Source organism: Sarcophilus harrisii, chromosome 1, assembly GCF_902635505.1.
Source record: "Sarcophilus harrisii chromosome 1, mSarHar1.11, whole genome shotgun sequence".
Classification (NCBI taxonomy): Eukaryota; Metazoa; Chordata; class Mammalia; order Dasyuromorphia; family Dasyuridae; genus Sarcophilus; species Sarcophilus harrisii.
This window is the reverse complement of record NC_045426.1, coordinates 702652267-702672249: the sequence shown is the minus strand read 5'-3', so window position 1 is coordinate 702672249 and position 19983 is coordinate 702652267. Positions and strand designations below refer to the sequence as shown.

Genomic DNA, 19983 nt, shown 5'->3' with positions numbered 1-19983 from the left:
CACATACATAACAATGTTTTTTATTCTTTTCTCATTCTGAATTTAAGATTAAAATTTAATTTAATTTAAAATAAATTTTAAAAATTTATCAAAACCCACTAAAAATCTATTGAAAAATCAAAAAGTTCTCCACAAACATAAATTATTATTTTAGAGGGGGTTTGGGGACCTGTTAAGTTCCATGATGAATGATAATCACTAACTTAAGAAGCTCTTGCACCTTGATGATAATAGTTCGTCCAATAGTTGGGTGATTTGTAATTTCCTTGGTGAGGAGGTTCACCTTCCACCTGTTCAGATCACGGTCTCTCGGGAGCTGAGTTTAAAACTTTCTTGAGCTGTTGTGGCCATCGATTCCATCACCCCTATTTTTAGAACAAACACGGCAAGGAACCTTTCTGAATTAGTTCATCCGATCCCCAAGTTAAATGACAAATTATTCTTCACTGTAATGGTATTCAAAGTCTTTCTATCTTTATAGGACATGCTAGAGTTAGGGTTTCCCTGGCATAGCTTTTTGGAATGATGGATCACCTTCACACTACAAAGAAGCATCAGCCAAGAACTTTGACAGTAATTGTAATGTTAAAATACTGGGCTCCTCTGGTCAAATTCAAGGGTGAAATATAGATTTTTCATGCTCTCTGCATACACTTATTGATGCTAACTGAAGTCAGCAAGCATGTATTAAGCACTTATTGTATGCCAAGCAATGTGTTGAATGCTGGGGAGATAACAAAAGGCAAAAACCAACTGCCTAACCTCAAGAAGCTCACAGTTTAAGATGGGAGCTAATTTTGTAAAAACATTCTATTTATGGGATAACTTGGAATTGCAGAAGGAAGGGAACAAATTTCTCATCTTTTTATCAAGAATATAGTATTGTGTTTCATCAACCTCCCACTCTTTTTGCCTGTACCCTTTCTTTCCTATCCCCGTCTCATGAATATTCTTTATCTTTTCCATAAAACCCTTGCTTACAGGTAACTAGGACAGTAAACATTTTTTGAGGATCAGATGGAGATGGAAGCCAAGATCTCAGCTCCCGCTTCCTAATTGTGATTGCCTATTTAGAGAAAATGGATCAGATTGGTGTAACTAATTCAGGGCCAACCAGTCTGGAAAGGACCATGAAGAGAGTGGAAACAGAACAGGGTGATTTATGACTAATTTGTGGAATAAATAAAAATGATGTGGTAAGATTAATTAGCACAATTTCCATTTAGTTCAATTGGGCATAAATGGCAAGTTATAATGGAGATGAAACCCTCTCAGGCTCACCCAGATTTTTGTAGCAGAAAACTCAATATGGGGACATCTGTGTCTCATTCTTCAAATTTTACTGTGATCCTAAGAAATGGGTGCAGATCACCTTCTTGTAATCAAAGCCTCATTTCCCCATGGTTTACAACAGTTACTTCTACATTACTTTTACATCAATCACAACTACTCTTTTGTTTGGTTGGGACTTTGACCTTTTGCTATGGCACCTTTCCCTCTTTATTCCTTATTCCTACAATAAACAACTAGACTGAATCCTTTTGTGAAATGTAGGATTTTTAATTTTAATTTTATTTTTTAAATGTTATTAAAGCTTTTTATTTACAAAACATGCATGGGTAGTTGTGAAGAATCTTTTAGCCAAAATAGCTGTTCCCTCTTTAAGCCAAAAGGACTTGAAGTACTGATACTTGTTGGAAGTTGTATGTTTTCCATTCTCCATATACTCCATAGACTCAACCATATACTCAACCCTGAATCGTGTTGATGATATGAAAATAGGAGGTAGCAGAACATACAGCAAAGAACATTCAACTGGATATCAAGAAACCTAGGTTCTAGACTTTGTTTTGCCACTACCTGCCTGAGTATTTCAGAGAGTAATTCAATTTCCTTCTCTCTGTGCACTCTGTACAACCATTGTATTTATTATTATTATTATTTGTCTTTTTTTCCCATCATTTTATTGAGGACTAATTCCAGTGCTAATAGTTATAGTCTTAGCAACTGTAGGACCCTGGGCAAATCTCTTTCCTTTTCCAAGTTCCAGTTTCCTCCTCTAGGAGGATGAGGAGGGCTGGATTAGACCAGGTCATCTTGAAGAACTATTTCTGCTCTGAAACTTATGATATTGTCACCCAAAGTTCAAGGATACCTCAGGTGAAAGCCTAATCTGGGAGTGTATGATATCTTCTCCCATCAACAGATGTCAAGATCTGCCCCTTGTCCCTTGATTTTCTATTTCAGGAAGGCTATGCCACTTAATATTTCCTTACTGTACCTCAGCTATGGGTTCATTAAATGATCATACTCTTGAGATTGACTCCTGATCCCAACTAGAAGTATCTAAAAGGCTTTCTGGATGAGGCAATAGCTACGTACTTTTCAGTCTCCTTTTCTTTTCCCTCTCTTCCCCTCTCTTCCCCTATTCTTTCCTCTTTCTCATATTTCCCCTTTTCTTCCTTCCCCTTCCTTCCCTACTCATCTCTTGTCTTCCCCTCCCCTTACCTCTCTTTCCTTCCCTTCTCCTGTCCTCTTCTTCTCTCCCTTTCCTCCCCTCTCCTCCCCCTTTTCTCCTCTCCCCTCCTCTTGTTTCCCCTTCTCTTCTGCCCCCTCTCCACTTCCCCTATCTTTCCTTTTATTTTCCCTCCTTTCCTTCCCCTCTACTTTTTAATTCACACCTGAGTTTGACCTTCTGAGCCTATATTCACCAGCTCCTACGGTCTATTTGCTTCAGCCTTGAAGTGTTTTTTTTAATCCTGGATCCCTTGCCCTTAGTAACTGATTCCCAGCTTTCTCTAGGCCTCCTCCATGTGTTTATCACTTCCTTCTCTGTCCTGGCCTCCTGCCCTATTTCTTAGACCTGTCACCAGCTGGACTCAGGCAGGGCATCAAGGAAGCTCAGGAAGGGTACCTGGCTCATCATCCCTGCCTTGGCACTCAGCCCATCCAGATCCTCCTTGGGTCTATCTTGCTTCTTTTGATTTGGGCCATCTGGTAAAGATGGCAGCATTCCCACTTGCAAGATGGCCCATGGAGGTCTCCAAGCTGCATAGGCCAAGATGACAGGGAAGGAGTCAGAGATGGCTTGTATTCATCTTTTTATAGAAAATCTTGCCCTGGGGGGGGGTGAATCCCTCTTATTTATATAGCTAAAATACCTGATTTATTTAATGGATGCCCTTAAAGAGTTCACAGAGGTAGTAATAGAGTAGATAAAGGTAGGATGCAGCTGGAATGAGCAAGACTTGAATTCAAATCTGACCTCAGATAGTTGCCATCTGTATAACTAGAGTAAAGCTAACCTTTGTGTGCCTCCATTTTTTCATCTGTAAAATGTGGGTAATAAGAGTACCACCTAAGATTGTTGTAAGTATAAAATGAGTTAATATTTATAAAGTGCTATATAAATGCTAATTAGCATTACTAATAATGCTTCTGTTTTCCTGACTCTTGGGGAAAAAACCAGAGAATATTTGAATTAGAAGGGACATGTTAGTTCCTATGAATGGATTTTACTTAGCACCATGTAATCCTGGAAAGCTCAGAATGAAAAGGGACCCTGGAGGTTTTCTGGTCCAGGCCTGAAAGAGAATCCTTTCAATGACATAAACGTTAAAAATGACTGACATTCATCTAGTGGTTTTAGTGATTTTTAAAGTGATGCAAAGTGATTGACATATACTAATTCATGTGACCTTCGTGGCAACAATGTTGACAAAATATGGCCCCATTTTAAAGATGAAAATTGAGACTCGGAGAGTTAGCAGTTAGTTGGTCAATGGACACAATAATATTAAAAGTCAGTGTTGGGATTTGTTCCTTTTTCCAGATTCAACGGGAAAACAAACAAACAAACAAACAAACAAACAAAAAAAAAAAAACAAGGAGCAAGAGCAAAGAAGAGAAAGAGCTCTAAGGCCTTGTTACATGGAGGAAAAACCATGTTTGGATCTGAGTTCCAATTCTGACTCTGCTGCTTGCCAATTAACTGCAGTTAATAAATATATAGTGTTTCACAGTTTGTAAAGTCATTTTAAAATATTATCTTATTCATGTTCAGGGAGGTAGATGCTCTTATTATTATAGATAAAGAAACTGAGGCAGACAGCCATTAGGTGACTTGCCTAGAGTCACAAAATTAGTAAAATTCTGAGACAAGATTTGAATTCAGGGCTTTTGGATGCCACATCCAAGATTATCTTTACTGCACCACCTCGCTGCTTTAAACTTACTATATGAGTGACCTTTGGAAAGTCCTTGCACCCAAGAGTGGTCTGGTGAGTATTTAACAATCAGCTCTCTGAGAAAAAATAGTTTGCATGACACACTTTTAAGTTTAATCTGTATTTCCCCCATCACTTTCTTAGGTCTTTTTATTTAATGGATGCCCTTAAAGAGTGTCGTATGACTACAGAGCCATAGAGGCAGTTGTGGAGTAGATGAATCAATAAGGAGTAGAGGCAATCAATAAGATGATAAATCAAGCCCTGATTTTAACATTTGCCTATTTCCAAGGAGTATATGTTCAGACTGAAAATTCAGCAATCCATTGGAAGTTCGAGCTGGCTCCAGCATGCTCCAGTTTCTAGTACTTAGTTTCCTCATCTGGGAAGCAAGGAGGTTGGGACCGATAATTAATCAATTTCAATAAAATGTGATCAATTAATCAAATTGATTAATCGATGATCCATCATCAATAAACAAGCATTTATTAAATGTTGACTTTTTTCTAGGGAACACGAGAGAGAATAGAAAGGCTCTATGCTTACATTCTGTGATCACTCCATTAAGCTGGCTGGCAAGCACTCAACCAGATTTTGTTTACAAACTTCTAACAAGGAGGGGCCTCACTTCCTACCTCTTCAGGCAACATATTCCACTTCCCACTAGTGGTACATAAATTAGAGAAACCATCTCCCCCAAAAGGAAGTGACTTCCTTCTCTGTGACATAAATGAACTTCTTTGGCAATCTGGCAAAGCTGATGGACTCCATCTCAGAGTCATGTTTTTAAATGCATGAAATAAAATAGGATTACAAATGAAACCAATCTCATTGAAATATAATTAACTATCTTATCTCATCTTACCCATCTGATTCAGTGAATAGAGAACACTGGCCCTGGAGTTAGGCAAACTTGAGTTCAAATCTGGACTCACACATTTAATTATTGTGGGATCCTGAGCAAGTCACATAACTCTCATTTATAAAATGAGCTGGTGATGGCAAACTACTCCAGTATCTCTGCCAAGAAAATCCCATGAGATCATGGAGAATCAAAAATGACTGAAATGACACAACAGCATCAATCAACCTATCCTTCCATCTATCTATCCATATATCTCTCTTTCTTAGCTATTCATCTATCTCTCCTTCTATTCATCTATCTATCCATCTATCCATCATCTATATATTTATTCTTCTATCCTCCTATCTCTCCATCTATCTCTCCATTTCTCTCTCTTTCTATATATTCATCTATCTTTCCTTCTATTCATCTATCTATCCATCCATCTATCATCTATATATTTATTCTTCTATCCTCCCATGTATCTATCCATCTATCTATCATCTATCCATTCATCTATCTATTCATATATCTCTCCTTCTATTCATCTATCTATCCTTCCATCATCTATATATTTATTCTTCTGTTCTATCTATCTATGTATCTATCCATCCATCTCTCTATCCATATATCTCTCTATCTATTCATCTATCTCTCCTTCTATTCATCTATTCATCCATCCATCCATCATCTATATATTTATTCTTCTATCCTCCTATCTATCTATCCATCTATCTATCATCTATCTATTCATATATCTCTCCTTCTATTCATCTATCTATCCTTCCATCATCTATATATTTATCCTTCTGTCCTATCTATCTATCCATCTAAAGTTCACTGCCTCAAGAAGCCCTGGTCAAATCTAACCTCCCACCTTACACAGAGAAAACTGAGGCTCAGAAAGAAGTGACTCACTTAAAGTCACACAGCAAATAAAAAGATGAAACATCAGGTTATCTAACACTCCACTCTAGATCAAGGGCTCTGTGATATCACCTTCCTTCTCATATCCACGGATGGTCTCAGCCATCTGTACTACATCTCTGGGGAGGAAAGAAAGGAGCAAGCTTTTTGAAACCTACGCAGAACTGACCCATTGTCTTTTGCAAAGGCTTTGAAATATGAAGTGACCCCATCGATGATGATGATGATGATGATGATAACTATCATTTATATGATGGTTTAATGTTTGCTAAGCAATTTATATAGACGAACTCATTTGATCCTTACAATACCGAGAGGTAACGTGCTATTATTATTCCCATTTTACAATGAAGGAAACTAAAAGAGAATGAGCAATGACTTGCTTAGGGTTATACAGTTAGCAAGAATCTGAGGGTACATTTGAACAAATGACTTCCTGTGTCACCTAACTTCCCAGAATAATGACCTCCTTAATTAAGCAATGATAGTTGTTGTAATGGATGAGTACTGGATTGGAATAAGGAAGAATCATCTTCATGAATTCAAATCTGGTCTCAGATTTTATTAACTGTGCGACCCTGAACAAGTCATTTAACCCCATTTGCCTCAGTTTCCCCATCTGGAAAATGAGCTGAAGAAGGAAATGGCAAATTACTCTAGTATCTTTGCTAAGAAAACTCCAAAAATGGGGTCACAAAGGGTTGGACACAAATGAAGTGACTCAACAACAATTACAAAGGTTGAGGTTAAAGACAGCTTAGTGATCAGAAAGAAGCTGTTGGGGGGGAGTTGGGGAAAAGTTTAAATGGATCTTTTCCCTACCCCCAGTGATTAACTGGAAGCTTATTGAAACACTGATAGTTGGAGAGGAAAAAATGGACAAGTACCAAGTACAACTTATTTAATAGTGAATGGTCAGCATTGCCTCTTAAAGGCTACATGCCTTCTGGGAAAAACCAAATCAGTTTCACCTCTGAGCTCGGTGTCGGGCTCACAAGGTGCACGGTTCTTCATGGCAGGGTCTCCCACACAGTTGTCCAGTGTCTACCTTTCCCATGGGCAAGCTCTGTCAGCTTCAGTTATACACAGTACAATGGAGTCTAATTAAGAGGGTCAAAGACCCCTTTCACTCAGCTTCAAACCTCCCATGGGGTGTCAACCTTCTACCTTCTCCATAAGATAAGTGGCCATCTACTTGGTGATATTTGGAGCCTGAGATTTAGCAGTGATGATCATAATAGCGAGACCTTTAAGATTTACAAAGCATTAGCCCTATTATCTCATTTAATCCTCATAATAATCCTGTGAGAAAAGTGCTATTATTAGCCCCATTTTATAGCTGAAGAAAGTGAACTTGAGAGAAATTGACCTTCCCAGAGTCACACAGCTCAGTAACTGTCTCAGCAAGTAGTAGAGATGGGATTCCAAGTCCTTCTGACTCTGAGCCCAACACTAGCTACTGAGGGATCAAAGGCAACCTTAGAGATCAGCCAGGTCAATCACCTCATTTTGTATATGTAAACTAAACAACTGAGGAGATAAAATGACTTGCTCAAGCTTTAGGGTTAGTAATGATAATGATGGTGATGATAGCTAACATTTATATTGCACCTACTATGTGCCAGGCACTGTGCTAAGTGCTTTACAAATATTATTTCATTTGCTCCTCAAAACAACTCTGAGAAGGAGATACTATTATTATTCCCATTTTATAGATGAGCAAACTAAGCCAAATAGATATCAAGCAAATATAGAGCCCTGGGGGAAAATGCACATTTGTATCTGTTAGATATGTAATAAAAAAAAATAAACTATGCTACTTTCTCCTTTCCCAGTCTACCCCCCCATTTTCTCTTTTGTGGGGGCCATTCAGTTCCTGTCAAAAGATATTGCTCTCTCTTGCCACCTTCCCCAAGATAGTGCCTGAAATTTCCCCATTCCCAGATCCCTTTGCGCTGTCTTGCTTTTTATGCATAGGGGTCATGAAATTTGCTAAGATAGGTAGCTCTTGAAGGGACTAACAGTTCTGGAGTAAACGGAATCATAGAAGAAAATATGGAATCAAGACACAGAATGTCAGATCAGGCCTGGGCTTTTAGAATCTGGAGCCTAGAACATAGAATGTTCTCAAAGATCTTGGTATCCAGTCCCATTAGATATTGCCTATTGGATACTGGGAAACTGACATCTCTCTCCTATAGTACTGCTCAAGTGTTTTTCCTTAATTAAAGATCTGACCATGTCACTCTTGTCAATCAACCCCAGGAGCTAGTTCCTTTGGTCTCCTAGGATCAAATCCACACTCTTCTAACTTTCAAATCTTTCGCCACCTGTTCTGAACCCAGCTTTGAAGCATGATTTTTTTTCCTTCCTTTATTCTGCAATCCCTCATTCATTAACACTCCATCTTACATCACTGGTCTCTGGACCTGGAATGGACTCTTCACTTTTATTTCATAAAATCCCTCTCTTTAAGACACAGCTCTAGCATCATCACCTATATGGAGCCTTTTCTGATCTTCCAACTGCTACTATCTTTTGTTGTTGTTGTTAAGTCATTTCACACTCTTCCTGACCTCATTTGGGGTTTTCTTGGCAAAAATGTGGGAATCATTTGCCATTTCCTTCTCCAGATAAAGAATTGAGGAAAACAGGAAGAAGTGACTTGTCCAAGATCTCACAGCTAGTAAGTGACTAAGGCCTGATTTGAACTCATGAGCCTTCCTGACTCTAGACCCAGTGTTCTAGCCACTGCACCACCTAGCTACCCTGCTAGTATCCTACAGTCTATCTTATAAACCTTTTATTTACTTATATTTCTTAACTTTATTTTTACACACATATTTTTATACAAGTCTCGTGTATTAGAATGGAAGCTCTTTGAGAGCAAGGACCGTTTCATTCTTCGTATTTTTTAAATGTTAAGAATCTTGCACAGTGCCTGGTATATAGCAGGTATATAATAAAGGCTTCTTATGTCATTGATAAAATATTAGTGTTTTGGAGCAGCTAGATGGTACAGTGGAAAATCGAGCACCAGCTCTGAAGTCAGGAAGACCTGAATTCAAATTTGACCTCAGACACTTAATACTTCCTAGCTGGGTGACCCCAGGCAAGTCACTTAACCCCAATTGCCTCAGGCAACATAAATATACATAATTTTTATGAATATTTCTATAATATATAAATATATCATTAATATTTATTCTAAAATATTAATTAAATTATTAATATTTTGATAAATGAATAAATTTTATATATGTATATATATACACACACACACACACACACACACACACACACACACACATATATAAGTGTTTGAAAGGAACTTAGGAACTAAAATGCCAGAATTCTTCAGAACTTTACAACTGGAATACTCTCCCTCATTCTGTCTGACTACTGACTTCCCTGGCTTCCTTTAAATCCCAAATAAACTTCTGCCTTTTACTGAAAACCTTCCCCTGCCTTGATTAATCCTAGGGTCTTTTTTGTAAAATGTTTCCAATTTATTCTAACTATAGTTTATTATTATTATTATTATATATGTATTACATATATATTTCATTATATGTTGTCTGCTCCATTAGATTGTAAATTTCTTGAGATTAGGAAATATCTTTGGCTTCCTCTTATATTGCCAGCACCACAGGATGCCTAGAATATAATAGGCACTTAATAAGTATTTTTGCTTGACTGGTTGACCTTAACATCAGTGACTCTAAGAGGCAAAGCTTGATGGAGCTTCTTAGCATGCATCCCAAAGCTTCTTAAACTGAGGGGTCATGATCCCCCATAGGGTCATGTAACTGGGGGCTGTGAGAGTATGATTCATTATTAGTAACTGTTTTATTTGTATATGGATTTGATGTGCCCATGTACCCAAGGGTCACATAAAAATTTCTCTGGTGAAAAAGGGTCATGAGTGGAAAAAGTTTGCCACTAAGCGGTGACCACTGTAGGTCAAAGCTAAAGAGAGCCTTAGAACATAGTCGGGAGGGACTTCAAAATAGAATGTCAGAACCGTTAAAAGTCCATCCGGGTCAACCCCATGACTTTGTAGATCAAGACACAGAATGAAAATAACCTGTTTGGGATAACACATAGCATTAATGTTATAGATGGAACTAAACCCCATGATTCTGAAGCAGGAGATCTCTCCCCTATAGCATTAATTTTCCGAGGACATCATCAGAACATTGGCAAGAGGTTGGAGAGCAAACTTACTGAAAGGTCAAAGTAGTTTCCATCCTTTATGGAATTGGGGAGGAATCTAGAGAAAACCCAGCTAATAGTATCCTAGTTGTGGAATCAGGGCACTTGATTCTCAAAGGAAGGTGAGCAACCAGCCTGAAAACCCCAAAGCTGTCCAAAAAAACTGTAGTCTCAGTTAGAAGAGAGCTCAAAGAACATGTAGTCTAGTCCTTCTACAGTAGAGGTAATATAAGGCACATCCAGTACATTCCCTCCCCATACACCCAGTGACAAGGAGTTCACTACCTACCCACGGGTTATTATCTATTCCATTTTTGCATTGTTTATCATTAGTCATTTGTCTCTTCACTGGGATAAAATCAGCATTTCTGTAATTCTTTCATTGGTCCTAGTTCTTATTCAAGGTCCAAGAAGAATCAATGTAATTGAGAGTGAGGGGGAGAAGACTAATGACTAACATAATTATACATTAGTCATGATGAAGATTTCTGGCCAGGGCATTTGAGGGATGTTGTCACACTTTGGAATATCCAGACTTCAGTTGTTAAGATCCTATTCCTACCTACCCCAATAACAGAGGAAGGAATAGGGGAGTAGAGACAGAAAGTAGAATTGGAAGGGATCCTTGAGGTCATTTAATCTAATCCCTTTTATTTTGCATGTGAGGAAAACCAGCCCCAAAGACCAAGGTCTCACAGGTAATATGTGGAAGAGTAAAGGATCGAATCCAGCATGCTTTCTGCAGCATCTCACTTAGCATCCATCACAGGCTTCAGGAGTAGCCCACATTTTGGGAGTAACAGCCCAAACTTTACATCCTCAATCTGCTGCCTGGGACCTTCTCCTTGTGATGAAAAGAGGAGAGGAAAAGAGAGAGGGATGTGGTTAATGTCCCTGCATCTTCTGTGACTGGCTAGTTGATTTGCCAATCAAACATCTGACCCACCAATGACACTATGCCAGTTAAGTAACCATTACACTATGTCATGCAAATTATAAGCTTTCTCAGACTGCTGTATATTTGGGGGAAGCTTGCTTCTGCATGTCCTACAAGTCTGCCTGGAGCTCTGGTTGCACAATTTCTACACCTGTATGCTTATGCAGTCCATCCCTTGAGCTAGATGAGTATATGTAGGAGAAACTCAAACAAAGGGCCAGTGTGAGCCTTGCTTTTTCAAGGACAGCCTCTTAATTTCCTGGCTGCCAAGGGAAATGCAGTCACTTAGTATAGGGAAAGACTGTGGTGTGCTGGGAAAGTCCAGCCTTGCTGCAGCCCTGACTTCAGAAGGTTTGGAGTTGGGAGATTTTCTTTCTCCTGGGTTTCCTAAGATTGGCAGTTGGCTTATTGCAAGGGCACACTTTGGCCTTTCTGTATGAAGGGGAAGAGGGATGTGTTTCAGTCTCTGATAACAGAGGGTTGTACATAAGTGTATCCGAATCCCAGAAACATAAAATGCCAAAGTTGGATGAACATTCAAAGAACATCAGAACTGAGAAAGTCCTTGGAACAAAGGATGTTAGAATAGGGAACGTCAGAGCTGGGATGGCTTTAGATCAAAGAATGTCAGATCTGGGAGGGGACTTAGAACAGAAAATATCAGAGCTGACAGGAGTCTTAGAACAGGGAATATCAGGGAAAGAAAGGGCCTGAGAAGAAGGGATGTCAGGACTAGGAAGGGCCTTAGAACAGGGCATATCAGAACTGGGAGGAGTCTTAGAACAGGGCATGTCAAAACGAAAGGAAGGCTTAAATATAAGAGTATAAGAACCAAAAGGAACCTGGGGATGGAGAATATGAGAACTGGAAAAGACTTTAGAACAAAGAGTTTGGAGAGCCCCTAGAACAGAATTCTGCAAGTTTAGTCATTTCACTTTAGAGGAGGAAACTAAAGCTCATAGAGGCAATACAATGGGTATCCAGTGAGCAGTAAAGTCAGGCCATTGCTTCTCAATCACAAGGCTTTCTTTTGTACCAGTGCAGACTCAGGGAGCATCATGGGATACATAAAAATATAGGTATCTAGATTTTTAGATCAAAACCTTGGGCTTGAAGGCAAACTTGGAGTCCAACTAGTCCAATCTCTTTATTTTCCAAATAAGGAAACTGAGGCAAACAGAAATTAAGTAACTTGTTCAGGGCCACACAGCTAGTTTAAGTATTCAAAGTGACATATGAATCAAAATCTTCTTGACTCTCAGTCTAAAACCCAAGATGCAGATACAGTCCCAGATGCCCTTATTCTGGTATTAGGATTCACAAAAACTATCCCAGTGGATTTTGGCTTCAGTATGCAGAAAAATATAAAATATAAAATTTTATTTTTTATACATGTATTTTATATAAGGAAATTGAACCTGAATTTTGGTTCTTGCACTTACTGAATGATCCAGAATAAGTCACTTTCCTTCTCTGAGCCTCAGTTTGCTAATCTATGAAACAGAGGTCCTAGATTTAGAGATGGAAGAAACCTTGGAATCTTGTCCAAATCGGAGGCTAAGAGATTCAAATGCCTTGCCCAAGGTCACACAGGTTTTTATTGTTTAGTCACTTTTCAGTCAAGTCGACTCTTCATGACCCCATTAGGCGTTCTCTTGACAGAGATACTGGAGTGGTTCTTTCTGCAAGTCATTTTACAGATGAGGAAACTGAGGCAAACAGTTTAAGTGACTTGCCCAGGATCAGAAAGCTAGTGTCTGAAGCCAGATTTGAGCTCAGAAAGATGACTCCTCCTGATTCCAGCTGGACTCAGTGCTCTATGCCTTATGGCATCATCTAGTTACTTATAACAAACAGGTAGAAAGTGATAAAGTCCAATCTGAATCTGAATCTGAATCTTGGATCCTCTGTATAACACGGTGGATAATAATGCCCGTGTTTGCCATCTCCAAGGGTTGTTATGGGATGAGGGCAGTGGTGAGAAAGGTGGGAGACGCCTTGTCAATATTAATCATGACATTAATCAGTCTGAGTGATTATTTCTCATTTAGACTCTGGCAGATCCCCCTGAATTTTCTTCCTATTTTCTCCACCATCTATCTACACCTTTAGCCATCATTTACATACATGCAGTACATAATGTTTGCAGGAACTCAGTAATCAAGGGTGCCCATTGCAGACAAATAAAGTGGTGTTTACCCAGAACCACAGACCGTCTGGGGCCCAGGAGCTCAGCTCTGGAGCTCTTTCAATCTTCATTCCCAGAGCACAGGAGGCTTTCTGCGGTCTCATCACAACCTCTAGTGGACAGTGGTCCACATCACCCTCTGTGACAAATGTTCTGATAGTTTTCCATCTTCCTCATTTTGAGCTTAGGGGATCCAAGGCAGAAAACTGAGGGCCCAGTGCACCTCCCTGACCAAAATCAGACAAGTTCTATGAGACGCTCCTTCTGTTTAGACTCCCCTCCCTTCCCATTCCTTTGGATGTGTCACTTTGAGTGTATCGTGTTGGTGAATAATAATGATCGCTACTGTATGTTGCATTTGTAAAGCAGAACAAACTCTCCCTCATCTCAATCAAAAAAATACTTATTAGGTGCCTACTATGTGCCAAGAACTGTGCTAAATGATGGGAATACAAAGAAAGTCAAAAGATAGTCTCAGATCTTAAAGAGCTTAGAGTCTAATATAGGATTATTATCTAATTGAATAATAATGATGATGATGACAGTTGGCATTATATAATGCTTTAAGGATTAAATTTTTGCAGCCCTTTAAGATCATATTTCCATCAATGATAAAAGCAGAGAAGAGATTATTTTTCCCACTTTACAAAAGAGAAAACAGTCTGAGAGAAGGTTAGTTAGTGTAATAAGGTAGTGGATTTTTAGTGGAAGACTGGAGGCAGATGCTCAGAAATGTCAGAAATTTTAAATGACTCATTCAGGGTCACACAATTAGTAAATGTCAGAGGCAGTATTTGAACCTGGCTTTGAAGATCCTGTCTACCAAACTACCAGCTTTAATATTATAATCACTCATATTTATAAAGAACTTTGGGTAACTGGAGAAAACTATTAAATTAATTAATTAAAAAAGAATTTTGGAATATTTTGATAAATGATCTTTGATCCCCATAAGAGTCTTTTGATATAGATGGTATTAAACTATCCATTTTACCCATGAGAGAAACTGACAAGCTTGATTCTAAGCTTGGTGTTTTTACCAGCAGTCAATATTCACTTATATTTCTCCTCCTCCTCCTCTCCATCTCATTGTACCCAAAACATTTCCTACTTTACGTGCATTTTTAAACAATGTTTCTGGATTTTTATCCTTTTCTTCCAGGTAAGAACAATCTAGCTCAGAACCTCTTTCTATACTATGAGCCTGCTCTGTGTATTGCCTCCTTGCAAGGGTCCACAAGGATCCATATCTTCTTGGAGGCAAACTGAGACAAGGGATCTCTCAGTTTCTGAGTCTGAGCACTAAGGGACTGGATCATCGGTATTAACCAATGCCAAACTCTCAGCAGTCAAAGGCAAGCATGTGGGGTAATCCAGGCAACTCCCTCTCCTTCTCAAACCCCGTGACTTTGGCCCAGTTCACCCAGATAATTGTCCCAGCCATCTGCTTCATTCTGGCAACAGGGGTCTGCTTTCTTTGTGTCGGTCCAACTCTCATGATGGGCTCTGACTGCCTGTTCCAAAGCATTCACTCACCTGAGCCCCCTAAGAAGTAAGCCAGAGCCAACCAGGCTCCTTTAATAGCTCATTCATGGCCTTTCACAACCAGTTCAGTGCATTAAACCACTGCATGCTGTGAAATGGTGAAAGGACAGAAGGACCTTTGTGCATTTATGCTGTCCCTGCTGTTAGAGAAATGCATTCTGGGAGAATCTTCCCTCATAGTCATTCCAATCACCATCCCACATCTCCTTTTTTTTCTCTTCTTCCTCCTTGACACGGAAAAGACCATCTTTATTCTTGTTCAACTCAACAAGCATTTATTAAGCACCTACTGAGTTTGGAGAACTATACTAAGCATTTCATGACCTGATTCTTGTCCTCATGGAACTTCATGTCTAATAGAAGATGATCATTCATAGGAAAACAACCATAATAAAAGCACTAAGTACTAAGAGACATACAAATTAAAGCCTGTGGAATATGAGGATTTATGATTTGGGACCAGGTTGGTTATAAGTGATGTCTCAAAAATATGTAGAACCTGAGTTGTCTTGAAGAAGGTGAATATGAATATTTTTCATATGAATGTGACACTGACGATCATAGGACTTTAATATACTTGTAGCTAGAAGGAACATAGATCATATTCGTCCAACCCCTCCATTTTACAGAGGAGGAAACTGAGGTTCAGAGATGTTGTCACCTACCCAAAATCCCCAGCTAGTGAATTAGGAGAGTTAGGATCTGAATCTTGGTTTTCTGATCCCTAGACCACATTGCTCCTTCAGAGGGAACAAAAAACAATTTGAAATCAGATCAGGGCTCTCTCTTAATGGTTTGTTTCATTTATGTACCTGAGGGTTGAGTGGGTCAAAATCTCTCACATCGGTCTTCCTTCTGTACCAGCTTTCTCCAATCTATTATCCCCCTTAACTTGAGCACCCCCTAGTGGAGATCAGTACTGGGAAGTTGAAAATGCAAATGTCACTAAAAATAAGCTTTCCCCACTCCCCACCATGCAACTTGCAGGGATGTGTCTTGGAACACGATGTAGAGAACAAAGCACCCCAGCCTGATGAGATACATCATTTATTCCTGGAAGGGGGGAGGGAATGAATCATTTGACTTATTTGTGCCCAACTGAATCATCTGAACACCAGTAAGATTCCATCAGCCAAAAGGCAGAGATCTTCTTGGGGAAGTAACTATAAATGGGAATCCAAGGGACTCATAAAGAAACATAGAGTAAACACAAACTCGCAATGACTTTGCTAAAACATGTGGCCGCAAAATCTTAAATTTGCATTTTATAGCACCAAAGGATTTAGAACTGGAAAGAACTTAAGAGGGCATCCCTTTCGTTTTACAGAATGGGAAACTGAGGACCAGAGAAAGAAAGGAATGTGCCCAAGGTCATACATGTAGCTGAACTTGCATTTTAACTCAGAACAAAGAAACAGCAAATTTCAGATTCATGAAGGACTATTTCATTTAATAAAACCTCACCTTTATGGTACTACCTGCTTTCATTTTTCTACCATTTTGTTCCACAAGTCTTCCCATAAGATATACCACCACTGGCATGATATGTTACCAAAAGTCAGATTTTGCTTTTTCATGTCTTAAAATAAAATGGCATGTGGACAAAAGAGGAGTCACATGGAAGCAAGTAGTTTTTAAGTGCTACAAACTTTCTCCAAAAGGGACTCCTGGATTTAAACTTTATCCATCAGTGACTATTTCTAGATCAAGCATGAATGGATTTGGGATCTTTTATTAAAGAGATAGAAAAGTGAAAGATAGAAGAGAACTCACAGTGTGAGATATTGGTCCTAGAAGGAAGCTTGGAACACAGAATTTATACTGTCAGAGCTGAAAGGAACTTTGGAATACAAAATGTGATAGTTGGGAGGAACCTTAGGACACAAAACAGAGAAGGCTGAAGCTAGAACATAGGATGGCAGATCCAGAAGGAGCACTGGGCTAAATGAGGAAACTTGGGTCCAGAAAGGTCATGTTATATAATTCTCAAGGTCATGTAATAGCATCAAAGAATTGCTTCTTTATGCCTCTTAACATTAAAAATAGAAATTTAATATGAAGGTCAAAGGCAATGAAAGCCATTTTTGATGCTACCATCTTAGCAGGAATTATATCTTGGCTCTCTTCACTCACTCTCTTATGAGTCAATGTCTTGAAGTTAGAATAGCATGGGTTATTAATGGGAAGTATTACATCAGTTGACTTTAATTTGTTGCTGACCTAAAGTTAATTAAAAATATATGCTGGCTAGCCACACAACATTGGGAAGCTGGACAAAATGTGAGACATCATCAGAAGAGTAGGGATTTGTAGTGGAAAGAACATTGAACTTGGATTGGGGAGTCTTGTAATCCCTGACTCTGCCACCGATTTGCTGTTTGCACTAAGGTAAATCACTTCACTTCTCTGGGACTCAGTTTCTTCATCTGCCAAAGGGAAAAGCAACTCGCCATCAAAATTCCTGGCTTAATGCAAATTTTCATAATCTCATCTTTCAGTCCTGCCTTCTGTGAGAGGGGAGTCCAGGGAAGAACGAGAAAAGGGTCGATGGGCAGAGATAATGATGGCTTGAGGGCAGAGTGCGCTCTGGTTGATGACTTCTATGATCTTGGGACTCTACGGGGTGGGTTCTCTTTATCCCACGAGTGCCCAGTTTCAAAAGGGGGTGGTGGTCCGGTGGGCTAGAGAAAATTTCAAAGGCATTAAGTCTTTGTGCCGAAAGAGACGGCTAATTAGGATGGGGGCATGCTGTGGCAAGAAGGGATTTATTTAAATCAAGCAATTGTTTTGAGGGAGACTGTCCAAGCCTGGTGTAAATTGGGAATATGACTGGCTCATCAACCCCGGGGGCTTTTAACGATATGCTTTGTTAAACAAAGGGTTATGCATTATTTTCTCTCTAGTCTGCACACGTAGTCATAGAGTCAACTGGATATAATAGTGCCTGTTGGATGCATTCAAAAGCCTGCTTTGGATGGAAAAATTAGACTTGAAGGAGAAAATTCAAGGCGCCCCCGCGTAGGGAGCTGTCCGCAGGCTCCGGTGCTGAACACGCAGGTGTGAAAGAACCCGGGGCTCTGCCCAAAGAGAAAAGATGAGCCCCTTAAACACAGCCTGGGGTCAGAGTCAGCCCGGACGAGAAGCGAAACTAGACAAATGTTCGTCTCCAAGCCGTTTCTGTTTAGGATGCCCTCCCCCTCCCCGTAACCTGGGCCGCCCCAGCCCTGCTAGTTCTTTCAACATGAGGGGCGCTGTTCCCGGTATCGGGGAGTGTGTAGCTAGGGATCATTGAAAAAGAAATAATAATGGAGCCTCCTCAGAGTCCTTGAGTCCCAGATCCTTAACTCTGCGGGTCATCCCTGGCTGAGTTTAGGAATGTTCTCTCCCCCTCCCCCTCGAGTTTTCTGAAGAGACCATCCTAAGGACCTGTGGGGAAAGGAGAGTAGGGAAGAGGGTGGGGTCAGGGACTGGGAGACAGGAGGGTCGGAAGGAGCCGCGCTCTCTTAAACCCTTCCATCTCCTCAGGAAAGCGCAGGGTCATGGAAAGCAGTCTCCACTTTCTATTCAGCGCTCTAAGCTAGTGGTGCTTGGAGATCTCAGCCTGTGAGAAAGGAGGAGAGATGGAGTTTCACTAGGGTTCTCTGCTATGGGAGTTCTTTCAAGCTAGGAACCTGACTCCCTCTTTCCCCCTTCCCCCTCCCCTAAAGTTCCCAGCTCACAGCAGCCCTTCCCCTCGGGAAGCTACGCCCTAGAAGTTGCTGGGAGGCCGTAGGCTGAGGTGTCCCCGCAGAGAGCTCGATTCCCCCGGGGATGCAAGCGGGGACCCAGCTCTGAGCCCTCCCCCACGCCCAATCCGGGACCTCCTCGTGGAAAACGCCTGGCCGGGAGCACCAGTGGTCTCGGGGTAAACTCCTTGACCTTCTGTCACGGTTCCAGCACGTCCCGATCCCATCTACCCTTCCTCGATACCAGCCTCACCCTCCGCCCCGAGTCCGGTTTGCGCTTTGGTATCGCGGGGACCCCGGGTGGGGAGGTCGTCGTGGCCTGGAGTACGCGCCTGGGTGTGTAGCGGAGGGGGGAGGGATCCCGAGAGCTCGGGACAGCCCTGACCCGGCAGGAGCCCGGGACCACCAAGTCGACTCGGTCCTGGCTCTCGGTGGGGTCCGAGCGCAGGGAAAGAGGGAATTCCCCTCTCGTGGCAGAGCCCCGGGTCGGGACCGACTCCCCAGCGCGCCCCCACCCCGGCGTCTCGATGCCCGCCACTCTCCGGAACTTTGCCCGCCGCGCCCCCTCCACAGCCCCCCGGCACGGCACAGATGGGGGAGGGGGGAGCTCTCTCCTACCTCCCAGCTGAGCCGCCTGGCTCCCCAGCAGAAGGACGAGCAGCAGCGCGAGCGGCGGGAGCCCCGCGGCTGGCGGCCGGGTCCCGGGCATCCTGGAGGAGACCGCCGTGGAGGTGGCGGCGGCGGCGGCGGCGAGGGCTCACCAGCCGAGCGAGTGGGAGCCCCACGGAGCGGACTGACCAGAAGGAACGGAGACGAGGAAGGAGACACTGAGGAGGGGGGGGGGAGGAGGACAACGAGGGGGGAGGGAGGGCTGGGGCTCGGCCGGCTCCCCTGCTCTCGGGCTTTCGGAGGCTCCGGGTCGGTCCCGCGGCGCGCGTGGGGAGAGAGGGAGGGAAGTGAGGGGGAGGGGACGTCGGGCTGGGGGGGGGGCGAGGGGGGGGGGGGGGGGCGCCGGCCAGGGGAGCCCGGGCAGGCGTGCGGGAGGCGGACTGAGGCGCGCTCAACCCTGCAATCCCGGCGGCTGTTGTGGAGCGCCCAGCCAGCGAGGCAGCCAGAGAGAGAGCGAGGGAGCGAGCGCGGGCGGGCGGGCGGCAGAGTGAGGAGGGAGAGGGAGGAGGGGAGGGCCGGAGGGAGGGAGGGAGGGAGGGAGGGAGGGACGGGCGGAGGGAGGGAGCCAGTTAGAGGGAGCCGGGCTGGGGCTGAGGCTGTGCAAAACGGTGAGCAGGAAGGGAAGGAGGGAAGGGAAAGAAAGAAGGAGGGAGGGGAGGCCAGGGGGAGCGGGGGAAAGAGGTTCCTCGTGGCCGCCGGAGCGTGCC

General features: G+C 42.0%; 1 protein-coding gene across 2 annotated transcripts in view; it reads right to left on the bottom strand.

Annotated features, from left to right (window-relative positions):
* The window catches only part of SEZ6L (seizure related 6 homolog like), a 253535-nt gene extending 233948 nt beyond the window's left edge, over positions 1 to 19587 (bottom strand). For both annotated transcript variants that reach the window (XM_031948811.1, XM_031948812.1), the window contains exon 1: positions 19226 to 19587. In XM_031948811.1, the coding sequence (XP_031804671.1) occupies positions 19226 to 19316 (91 nt within the window). In that variant the 5' untranslated portion in view covers positions 19317 to 19587. The remainder of the gene's footprint in view (positions 1 to 19225) is intronic.
* Positions 19588 to 19983: the final 396 nt, after the last annotated feature.